The 13084-nt window shown below is 34.8% G+C and overlaps 1 protein-coding gene across 1 annotated transcript in view; it reads right to left on the bottom strand.

The window, feature by feature from the left end:
• The window catches only part of ATRNL1 (attractin like 1), a 764129-nt gene that overhangs the window by 471695 nt on the left and 279350 nt on the right, over positions 1-13084 (bottom strand). Inside the window, exon 22 of the mRNA XM_019459544.2 lies at positions 11007-11101. Coding sequence (XP_019315089.2) covers positions 11007-11101 — 95 coding nt within the window. The remainder of the gene's footprint in view (positions 1-11006; positions 11102-13084) is intronic.

The raw sequence follows: 13084 nt of genomic DNA, 5'->3' as shown, positions 1-13084 counted from the left end.
TGAAAGAAAAAATGTACCAAAGAGGAATACTATTCCTGGTAACACTGTCCTTAAAAAAACTTGAGACATGAAGACTTTCCTAGAGAAACAGAAATTGAGGGAGCTCATCATAACTAGATCTGATTTATAAAAAAAATGTTAATTGTTATAAGATCAATAACAGAGTGGAGAGAGGGGATAGACAGGTTAAGAGTATAGAGTTTTGGCATGTGGTTGAAGTTAAGTTTCATCAGCTTAAAACACTGTTTTTATTTATTTATTTGTTTTTTAGGTTTTATTTTTTCATATTTGAGAGAGGGAGAAAGAGAAAGAGAGACAGAGACAGAGTATGAGTGGGGGAGGAGCAGAGAGAAAGACACACAGAATCTGAAGCAGGCTCCAGGATCTGAGCTGTCAGCACAGAGCCCAACATGGGGCTTAAACTTATGACCAACGAGATCATGACCTGAGCTGAAGTCGGATGCCTATCCGACTGAGCCGCCCAGCTGCCCTAAAACAGTTATAACTATATGTAAAATTCATGATAACTACAAAGAAAATGCATACATAAGATGCACAAAAGAAAAGGAGCAAGAAATCAAAGCATACAAAGCATATCACTACAAAAAAAAAAAAAACAATAAAAAACAAAGCCTTCAAGAGTGAAAAAAGGAACAACAACAACAACACACACACACACACACACACACACACACACTAACTATAAGACAGACAACAATTAACAAAATAGAAATAGTAAGTCCTCTCCTATCAATAATTACTTTAAACATAAATCTATTAAACTCCCCAATCAAAAGATATAAAGTAGACAGGTGGATTAAAAAAAACAATACCCAACACTATGCTGTCTAAAAGAGACTCATTTCAGATTTATAGACACTTACGGACTAAAAGTGAGGGGATGGGAAAGGATATTCCATGCAAATAAGAAACAAGAGAGGGAAGCGTTAGCTATACTTATATAAGACAAAACAGACTATAAGTAAAAAACTTTAGCAAGAGACAAACAAGGACACTGTATAATGATAAATGGGTCAATTCATCAGAAAGGTATAACTATAATAAATTGTATACACACACACACACACACACACACACACACACCCACTATGATAGCACCTAAATATAGAAACGAACATAGATACAACTTAAGGGGACAACAGATAGAACAGAATAATAGTAAGAGGCTCCAATAACATCCTTTCAACAGTGGATAGAAAGAGAAAATCAGTAAGGAGAAAGTGGAGTCAAACAACACTCAGAACATGTACTTAACAGAGACAGAAATATAATTCCACAAAGAGCAGCGGAATACATATTCTGTTCATGTATACATGGGATAGTCTCCAAAATATATCACGTTAGGTCACAAAAAAACTCTTAACAAATCTAAGATGACTGAAAATGTATCAATTATCTTTTCTGACCACAAGGGAATTAAACTAGGAATCAATAGCAGGAGAAAAATTGGTAGTTCAAAAACATGTAGAAATTAAATAAAACATTTCTGAACTAATGGATCAAAAAAAGAAATCAAAATGTAGTGTGTGTGTGTGTGTGTATACATATATACAAATGTGTGTGTAAACATTATATATATATATATATATATATATATATATATATATATATATATATATATATAAAATGGGGTATTACATGGCAATCAAAAAGAACAAAACCTTGCCATTTGCAAGTACGTGGATAGAACTAGAGGTTACTATGCAAAGCGAAATCAGAGAAAGACACATATCATATGATTTCACTCATATGTGTAATTTAAGATACAAAGCAGGTGAACATAACGGAAGGGAAGCAAAAGTAACATAAAAACAGGTAGGGGACAAAACATAAGAAATTCACTTAAATATAGAGACCTGAGGGTTGCTGGAGAGGTTGTGGGTGGGGGGAGATGGGCTTAAATGGGTAAGGGGCATTAAGCAAGATACTCGTTGGGATGAGCACTGGATATTATACATAGGGGATGAATCATTGGAATCTACTCCCTATATGCTAACTACCTGGATTTAATTAAAAAATGAAAAATAAATAAAAATAAAAACAATTAAAAAAATAAATTTATATAGAATCATAAAAGACCCCCAAAGCTAAAACAGTCCTGAGAAAGAAGAACAAAACTGTAAGCATTAAGTATCCTGATTTCAAAATATATTAGAAAGCTATGGTAATTAAAAATAGGGTACTGGCATAAAAACAGACATATGGTCCAACATAATAAATAGAAAGCCCAGAAATACACCCACACATACATGGTAAAGTAATCGTCAATGAGGATGCCAAAAATATACAATGAAGAAAAGGACAGTCTCTTCAACAAATGGTGTTGGGAAAACTGGATATCCCCATAGAGAGAATGAAATTGTATCCTAACTATCTTAGTGCACTAGGGCTGTGATAACAAAAATACCACAGACTAGCACATGGGCAGTGACTACAAACAGAAGAATTATATTTCTCACACAAGTGGAGGCTGGGAATCCCAAGATAAAGGTGCTGGAAAAGTTGGTGTCTGTTGAGGCCAACTTCATAGTACATAGACAACCCTCTTCTCACTGTGCCCTCACATGGCAAAAGGAGGTGAGGGAACTCTTTAGGGCCTCTTTTGTGAGGGTACCAATCCCATTTATGAGGGCTCCACCCTCATGACCTAGTTACCTCCCACATGTCTCATTTCTAAATAGCATTACATTGAGCATTAGGATTTAACACATGATTTGGGGGCTGGAGGCGGGGGGGGGGGGGACACAAACATTCAGTCTAGAGCACTTATCTTACACCATATACAGAAAACAACTCAAAGTAGATTAAAGAGACTACGTAGGAAAATGATGTCAGAGTAGGAGGACCCTAAGCTTGTTTCTTCCCACGAACACAACTAGATAACTATCAAATCATCATAAATACCCCAGAAATCAACCTGAAGACTGACATAACAGACGTCCCAACTAAAGGGAGAGAAGAGGTCACATCAAAGAAAGTAGGAAGTGTGGAGATGTGGTTTAGGGGAGAAAGGGATAGCAGGTGCTATAGAGGGGAGGAAGCTGTGGTCATGGAGAAGAGTGAGAGAGAGAGAGGAGCATGCAGGAGAACACACAAGGAGAACATTTCTACAAAGCTATTGCCTTGGAAAATGAGAGAGGCTGAATTTCATGAGTTCTTGCAACTACTGGGGCTTAAAGTCTAGAGTTTTAAAGGTCACTGGGCTTGGTGGGGATGGGCCCAAAGGCCACTTGGCTGCTCCTTGAAAGAAAGCAGGCAAACAATCCAGGGAAAGTCAGCATAGAAACAGTGATCTGAAGAACACCTGGGGAATACAGCAGGAGGATTATTCTGTCTTCATGGATCTCATCTCTAACAGGCAGTGTTTATGGAGACACTTCTCCAGGAACAAAGGAACTGGCCATTTCCCTTCATTGCCCCTCAGTAGAATCACAGAGCAACCTGAGGGAAGCACCCACACTGGCTGTCTAACTTGCTTATACCAAGTCCCACACCCCTGCACTCTGACAGGACTGACCTTCTCAGTTAAGCTTGCCTCAGTCCCAGTGAAGCAGGCCCCTTCTCGAAGACCAGCACAAACCCCCTACCCACACCATGTCTCCCGATTAGAGTTCTGCAGGGCCTCAGTTCTGGTGGAGATGGTGTCAGGTCTCTTTTCACCTAGCTAAAACTTGCCACATTCAGACCAGGGACCAAATACTTTCCACAGCAGGCAACAAGAGCCTCTACAAAAACAACTGGCCTAAAGGATATAACAGCCAAAACACAATAGCAGAGGACATTCAGCACACATCAGAAAAACTTCCTGAAGCCTCACACTCTGGACACTCCATGACCTGTTATTCATAAGCCATTACTTTAAGGAGGAAGAGACCTAAGTTTCTTTTCTAACACAGAGAAGAAGGCAGAGACTTATACAAAAGGCCAAGATGGAGGAATTCATCGCAAATGAAAAAACAAGATAAGGTCATAGGCAGAGATCCAAGTGAAACAGGTATAAGTAACATGCTTGATGGAAACTTTAAAGCAATAATCATAAGGACACTCACTGGGATTGAGAAAAGTATAGAAGATATTAGTGAGACCCTTACCACAGAGATAAAAGAGTTAAAAAAAGAATCAATCTGAGATGGAGAGATTGGTAACAGGCTTGATGCAATGAATAGCAGATTGGAAGAAACAGAAGAATGATTAGTGACCTAGAAGACAAAATATTAGAAAATGAAGCTGAACAAAAGAAAGAAGTATGCAACATGAAAGTAGACTTAAGGAACTCAGTGACTGCATCAAACATATTAACATTAGTGTTACATAAGTCCCAAAACAAGAAGAGAGAGAAAAGGGGGGCAGAAAAATTACTTGAATAAATAATTGCTCAAACTTCCCTAATCTGAGGAAGGAAACAGACATCCAGATCCAGGAAGCACAGAGAACTTCCATAAAAATCAACAAAAGCAGGCCGTACAAGACATACAAGACATACTGTAATTAATTTTACAAAATATAGTGATAAATAAAAATCTTAAGAGCCGCAAGACAAAAGACGTCCTTAACTTAGAAGGGAAGATCCATAAGGCTGGCTGGAAATTTCTCAACAGAAACTTGGCAAGACAGAAGGGAGTGGCATGATATGTTCAAAGTGCTGAATGGGAGAAATCTACAGGCAAGAATTCTCTAGGTCGTAAGGCTTTCACTTAAAAGAGAAGAAAAGATAAGGAGTTTCCAAGATGAAAACTAAAGGAGTTAGTAACCACTAAACAAGCCCTGCAAGAAATATTAAAGGGGCCTCTATGAATGGAAAGGAAAGACCAAAAGTGACAAAGACAAGAAAGAGTTAGAGAAAATCTCCAGAAACAACAACAAAAAAAGTAATAAAATTGCAATAAATACATTTCTGTCAATAATCATTTTGAATGTAAATGAAAAAGATATTGATGGATATTATTTTTTTATTCATTCTGCTGCCTAGAGGGGACTAATTTTAGACCTAAAGACACATGCAGATTTAAGGTGAGGGGTTGGAGAAACATTTATCACGGAAGAAGGTGTCAAAGGAAAGCCAGAGTAGCAATACTTATATTGGACAAACTAGACATTACAACAAAGACTGTAACAAGAGACAATGAAGGACACCATACAACCATAAAGAGGAGAATCCAACAAGAAAATATAACAACTTTAAATATTTATGCACCCAACATGAAAGCACCCAAATATTAAAAAAACTATTAATAACAAATCTAAAGGAAATAATATATAATAATACAATAATATTATAGGACTTTAACACCCCACTTATACCAATGGACAAATCATCTAAACAGAAAATCAACAAGGAAAAAATGGCTTCGAATGACACACAAAACAGAACATTCCATCATAAAATAATAAAACATACATTCTTTTCAAGTGCACATGGAACATTCTCCAGAATAGATCACATACTAGGTCACAAAACAGGCCTCAATAAATATAGAAAGACTGAAATCATACCACGTATCTTTCCTGAACATAATGCTATGAAGCTAGAAGTCAACCCTAAGAAAAAAATTGAAAAAAGCACAAATACATGGAGATTAAACAACATGCTACCAAACAATGAATGGGTCAAAGAAGAAATCAAAGGAGAAATTAACATACATGGAAACAAATGAAAATGAAAACAGAATGGTCTAAAACCTTTGGAATGCAGCAAAAGTGGTCCTAAGAGGTAAGCTTATAGCAATACAGGCCTGCCTCAAGGAGAAAGTAAAATCTCAAAGAAAAAACCTAATCTTATACCTAAAGGAGGCAGAAAAGGCACAAATGAAGGTGAAGCAGCAGCAGAAGGGAAATAATAAAGATTAGAGCAGAAATAAATGATATAGAAACTAAAAACCAATAGAACATATCCATGAAACTAGGAGCTGGTTCTTTGAAAGAATTAATAAAATTGGTAAATCCCTAGTGAGATATATCAAAAAGAAAAGAGAAAAAAAAACCCAAATAAATAAATCACAAATGAGAGAAGAGAAATAACAACCAACACCACAGAAATTCAAACAATTGTAAGATAATAATATGAAAAACAAATTGGACAAACTAGAAGAAACTGATAAAATCCAGAAACATATAAACTATCAAAACTCAAACAGAAAGGAATAGAAAATGTGAAGAGACCAACAATCAGCAAAGAAGCTAAGTCAGTAATCAAATACCTCCCATCAAATAAAAGTCCAAGAACAGATGGTGAAGTCTACTAAACACTTAAAAGAGTTAATACCTACTCTTCACAAAATATTCCAAAAATAGAAAAGGAGGAAAACCTTCCAAATTCATTTTATGAGGCCAGCATTACCCTGATACCAAAACCAGATAAAGACAAAAGAGAGAACAACAGGCCAATATCTCTAATGAACAGAGATGTAAAAAGTCTCAATAAAATACTAGAAAACTGAATCCAACAATACATTCAAACAATCATTCACCATGATCACATGGGATTTACTCCTGGGTTTCAAGGGTGGTTGAATATTTGCAAATCAATCAATGTGATACAAGACATTAATAATGCAAAGGATAAAAATCATATGATTATTTCAATAGATGCAGAAAAAAACATTTGACAAAGTACAATATCCATTCATTATAAAAAGCCCTCAAAAAGTATGTTTAAATGGAATATACCTCAACATAATAAAGGCTACATATGAAAAATCCATAGCTAATATCCTCCTCAATGGAGAAAAACAGGCCTTTTCCTCTACAGTCGGGAACAAGACAGGTACATCTCACCACTCTTTTTTAACAAAGAACTCGAAGTCCTAGCCACAGCAATCAGACAACAAAGAAATAAAAGTCACCCAAATCAGCAAGGAAGAAGTAAAACTCACAACCTGCAGATGACATGATACTGTACATAGAAAGCCTTCAAGATTCCACCAAAAAAAATTGCTAGAACTGATAAAAAAAATTCAGTAAAGTTGCAGGATACAAAATCAATATACAGAAATCTGTTGTATTTCTATACATCAATAAGGAAGCAAGCAGAAAGAGAAATCAAGGAATTGATCCCATTTACAAATGCACCAAAACCATAAAATACCTAGGAATAAACCTAAGCAAAGAAGTAAAAGGTTTGTACTCCAAAAACTATAGAACACTTATGAAAGAAACTAAAGATGACACAAAGAAATGGAGAAACGCTCCATGCTGATGGATTAGAAGAACAATTGTCGTTGAAACGTCTATACTACCCAAACCAGTATACACATTTAATGCAATCCTTATCAAAATGCCACCAGCGTTTTTCACAGGACTAGAACAAACAATCCTAAAATGTGTATGGAACCACAAAGACCCCTAAAAATTTTGAAAAAGCAAAGCAAAGCTGGAGGCCACAATTCCACACTTCAAGTTATATTACAAAGCTGTAATCATCAAGACAGTATGGTACTGGCACAAAAACAGAAACACAGATAAATGAAACAAAATAGAAAACTCAGAAATGAACTCACATTTATATGGTCAACTATTCTTCGCAAAGCAGGAAAGATTATCCAGTGGAAAAAAGTCTCTTCAGCAAATGGTGAAGGGAAAACTGGATAGGATAGCCACATGCAGAAGAACAAAATTGGACCACTTTTCTACACCATATACAAAAATAAGTTCAAAATGGATAAAAGACCTAAATCTGAGACAGGGAACTATTACAATCCTAGAGGAAAGCACAGGAAGTATTCTCTTTGACATCAGCACTAGCAACTTTTACTAGGTATGTCTCCTTACCAAAGGGAAACAAAAGCAAACATAAACTATTGGGACTTGATCAAGATAAAAAGCTTCTGCACAGCAAAGGAAAGAATCAACAAAACTAAAAGGCAACCTACTGCAATGGGAGAAGATATTTGCAAATGACACATCTGATAAAGGATTAGAATCCAAAACTTAAAAAGAACTTATCAAAGTCAACACTCCAAAATTAATAATCCAGTTAAAAAAACAGGCAGAAGAAATGAATAGACATTTTTCCAAAGAAGACATAGATGACCAACAGACACCCGAAAAAATGCTCAGCATCATTCACCATCAGGGAAATACAAGTCAAAACCATGATGAGATACCTCCTCACACCTGTCAGAATGGCTAAAATTAACAACACAGGAAAGAACAGATGTTTGTGAGGCTCCAGAGAAAGGGGAACTCTTACAATCTTGGTAGGAATTCAAACTGATACAGCCACTCTGGAAAACAGGATGGAGGTTTCTCAAAAAGTTAAAAATAGAACTACCTTATGATCGAGCAATTGCACTACTAGGTATTTACCAAAAGGATACAAAAATTCCGATTCAAAGGGATACATGAACCCTGATATTTACAGCAGCATTATCAACAATAGCCAAAGTATGTTAAGAGCCTAGATGTCCACTGACTGATGAAGGGATAAGGTAGATGTGGTATATCTATACAATGAAATATCACTCAGTCATCAAAAAGAATGAAATCTTGCCATTTGCAACAACATGGTTGGAGCTATAGTGTATTATGCAAAATAAAATAACTCAGAGAAAAACAAACACCATATGATTTCACTCATGTGGAATTTAAAAAACAAAACAGATAAACATAGGGGGGGAAGAGAGAGAGGCAAACCAGAAAACAGACTCTTAATTATGGAGAACAATCTGAGGGTTGCTGTAGGGGAGGTGGGTAGGGGGATGGCTTAAATGGTGGTGGGTATTAAAGAGGGCACTTATTGTCATGAGCACTGGGCGTTCTATTTAAGTGATGAATTGCTAAATTCAAGTCTGAAACTAACATTACACTGTATGTTAACTAATTGGAATTTAAATAAAAATGAAAATGGACACAGGAACTGAATAGACTTTAAAAAAATGTTTTTTGGGTATAGCTGACAAACAATGTTACATTAGTGTCTGTGTATAAACGTGCATATACTGTTTCAACATCTCTATGCTAACCACAAGTGCGGCTACCATCTGTCACCATACAACATTATTATAATGTCATTGACTGTATTCCCCCTGTTGTACCTTTGATTCCTGTGACTTATTCTAATGAAGACATACTGATGACCACAGAAGGCTGCCCAACATCACTTTTTATCACAGAAATGCTAATCAAAACCATAATGAGATATCATCTCACACTGGTTCAAATGACTATTACCAAGAAGACAAGAAATAACAAGTGTTGGCAAGGTTGTGGCAAAAAGGAGACTCTTACGCACTGTTGGTGGAAATGTAATTTAGTGCAGACACTATGGAAAAGAATATGGAAGTTCCTGAAAAAATTAAAAATAAAACTACCATATGATCCATCAATTCCACTTTTGAGTATTTATCTAAAAAGAAAACAAAAATGATTTATAATACCCAATTTATGGAATGTATATAAGTGTCCATCAATGGATGAATGGACAAAAAAGTTGTGGTATAAATACACAAGGGAATAGTATTTTGCGATAAAAAATATTTTGCTATTTGCATCATGGATGTAACTGGAGAGTATTATGCTAGATGAAATAAGTCAGAGAAAGACAAATACCGTAAGATCTCACTTATATGTGTGATCTAAACAAAACAAAACCAAACCCTGATCTTAGAGATACAGAGAAGAGACTGGTGATTGCCTGAGGTGGGATGGAAGGGTGGGTGGGGGAATAAGGAATTACTATTCAACAGATGAAAGTTTCAGTTATGCAAGAAGAATAAGTTCTATTGTACAACATAGCATCTACAGTTTACATTACTGTATGTGAACTCTTAAAAACTTTTAGGAGAGTAGATCTCATGTTAATGTTCTAACCACATTAAATAAAAAAGAATGATTCAAATATTTCACCAACATCTTCACTTTTCTAACATCTTCATTTGAAAGAGTTATTTTCAGTTTCAAAAGAACTAAAAGTCCACCAAAGTAAACCAAATGGCTGATATTCCCATTCCTTTGACTTTTTAACTATATTAGGTCTCAGATGGATGGGAATGTATGTGTTACTTTCAAACAAACTTAGAGCCTTTTCCTCTGATTACTGATAATTATTCTTTCATAAAGTTAAACTTCATCAAGTTTTAAAATTATAACACTGATGCAGTAAATTGATTGAAAAAAGTACTCCATTATGCTAAGTGAGATAAGTCCAACAGAGAAAGACAAATACTTGTAAGAATATCATTTATATGTGTAATCTAGAAAAGCCAAACTCATAAAACCCCTTGGGGCTGGGGCTTGGGGAAATTGGGCAGATGTTGTTTAAGGATAAAAACTTATAACCAGTAGATGAGTAAGTCCTGGAGATCAAATGCACTGCATAGTTATTACAGACAATACTATATAATATACTTAAAAGTTACTAAAATTAAATTTGAATTAGTCCCACCACAAAAAAGAAATGATAATTATGTAACATAATAGAGGTGTTAGCTAATGCTATTATGGTAATATTGCAATATATAAATGTATCAAAGCAACATATTATACACTTTAAACATATACAATGTAGTATGTCAATTGCATCTCAATAAAAATGATAAAAAAGAAGCCAGTATTCATCTAACTTAGATAAACCAGTAGATTTGTTTAACAGATGAGGAAAATCTACTACTGTGTAACAATATATAAGAAAAGGAACATATTTAATATAACATGTTTTTAATGCCTGGGTTTTATTTTCAAATAAGGCTACCCTGAGTTTGAGAGCATAATTACATGCACAAACACTGTTATAAGACTGAAAAAATAATAAAAATGTATAATTTAAATTGTAGGACTTTGCAGAATCTGAAATATTAAACTCACAAACTCCCTAGATTACAAGGATACGTAAGTTTTATGAAAAGAAAAAATTAACAGGATTAGTCTTTCTTCAAAAGCCCTGTAGTATGATAATTCTGAGAAGCAGTTAAAATTACAATAAAAATGACAAAAAATTTATAGCCCTAGATAGTAATATAATAATTATAAAAGTTAAATTATTTTCTCACCTGTTCTGGGTTCGCTATGAAGTTTATGGCAGTATGGTGGCGATCATCTTCCTGTAATAAGCTGAAGGTAAACTGATAGTCAATCAAAAGGCTATCTGTGGGGAAAAAAATACAATCCTGATATGCACTTTTACAAACTATTTGATAAACAAAAGTTAGGTGAAAACATACTGCATATCAGTATTAAAAATTATTCTCATTAATTATTAGTGGCCCACTCAAGATTGACAAAATATAATTCTTTGTCATCGAGCAACAAAAAGCAAAATACAGATATGGAAGAAGTCCTAATTCTTTAAAAATTATATGTATTACTTCTGTTGTCATTACAAAAGTTCTACAAACACAACAGACATTCTGGAAACTACACAAAAGTAAAAAATAAACTAAAAGTCAACCATAACCTTACAACTAGAGAAAAATATAGGCAACATTTTGGTGCATTTTATTCCATTTATAATTTTGTAGATAGAAAAACAGACAGGAAGACATTTTGGTACCCTACTTTCAAAAAGTCAAAATTTTTTGAAAACATGAACTTTAAATGATAAAGAATATTTCATCACATACTAAAATGCATTTATTTGTTCCTTTATTATTATGGTAATTTTTATCTTTAGCATTTTTAAAATGTCCCTATGATAAACATCGTTCTACAGAAGTGACTCATTAACAATTGACAAAAAGAAATCGGAGTAAACAATTATTAATTTTGTTCATATATAATGTTGAAACCAAGGTGAAACACTTGAATGTTATAATATATATCATGAGTAGCTTCATAGGCTATATAGGAGTGAAGAGTTACTCATTAATGTTAAACTGCGACCTTTACAAAAACATTTCAAATTATTTTACAGACGACTTCTATGTTCTGGATATATATCTTTCACGTTATGCCCTCAGCCATTACACACTATTAAAATAAAAAGTAAAGACAGGTATAATATCACTGAAATTATTGTTAAAATTATCAAGGCATCATTCTTCATGTTGTTTACTATATACTTTATAAGGTCCACCTCATGTATTACCTGTACAATTTACTGTAAGGCAACACTTCGTCCTTCTCAGAATTTATATGAGATAATGAGAATTATGCAAAAGGTCATATTTCCAATTTTCACCTGACTGCCAGAAACTATAGCAGCAAATTCAATAGGCCAGTGTGTTCTAGGCACGGGGAACACAACAATAAATAAAAATTTCTGCCCTCGTGAAACTTACATATTTTATTGGATGGACATTAGAAATCAGTAAATAACCTAAGTATATAGTATAACAGATGCCAATGAGTGTTTTCAAGAAAAATAAACTAGCATAAAGGAAAGAAATTGCTGTTGGGGTAGGGGTATGGTTGCAATTTTGAGAAGGAACACTTAAAGATCGAAGATAGTAGGAATATAAGCCATGGAGTTTACTGACGAAAATACAATCCAGACAGAGGAAATGAATACAAAAACCTAACAACAACAACAACAAACCCCAGAAGTCTTAATTAGGATTCTTGTAAAGAAGCTGTGGCAAGACGCAGCCAAGAAGTGATGGTGGCGAGGGTGACAGCAGTGGAGGTCACAAGAAGAGGTCAGTCACTAGGAATGTATTTGGTAGGTACAACACACAGGTTTAGTTGAATAACTGGATGTAGCATTTGAAAAAAAGAAAGGTAAAGTTTTTTGATCCAAGAGCATACAAAATGAGAGCATTAACTGAGACGAGTAAGAAGACTAGGTTTTATTTGGGGGGAGTCGGAGGAAAAATATGAGCTTAGTTTTGAAAATGGGAAGGTTGAGATACTTACTGAATTTCTACGTGATCAGCTGAATTGAGCTCAACAGTTTGTTTCAGAGAGGACAAGTTGGAAATTATCAACATTTTAGATGAGATTTGATACAATGAAGCCAGGAAATCAACAGTTAAAGAGCAAAATTGCAAGGGATAAGCCCTGAGGCACACCAATGCAAATAATCAGATCCTCAGGAGGAGCCAACAAAGGAGGCTGAGAGAGCAAGCTATGAGATAGGAATAAAACCAGAACTTAGTGTCTTTTTGTTTAAAAAAGAGAATAGTGTTCACCC

This window comes from Panthera pardus, unplaced genomic scaffold (genome assembly GCF_024362965.1).
Source record: "Panthera pardus isolate Hobbes unplaced genomic scaffold, ASM2436296v1 HiC_scaffold_22, whole genome shotgun sequence".
NCBI classification, from domain to species: Eukaryota; Metazoa; Chordata; class Mammalia; order Carnivora; family Felidae; genus Panthera; species Panthera pardus.
This window is presented reverse-complemented; position numbering and strand designations above follow the sequence as displayed.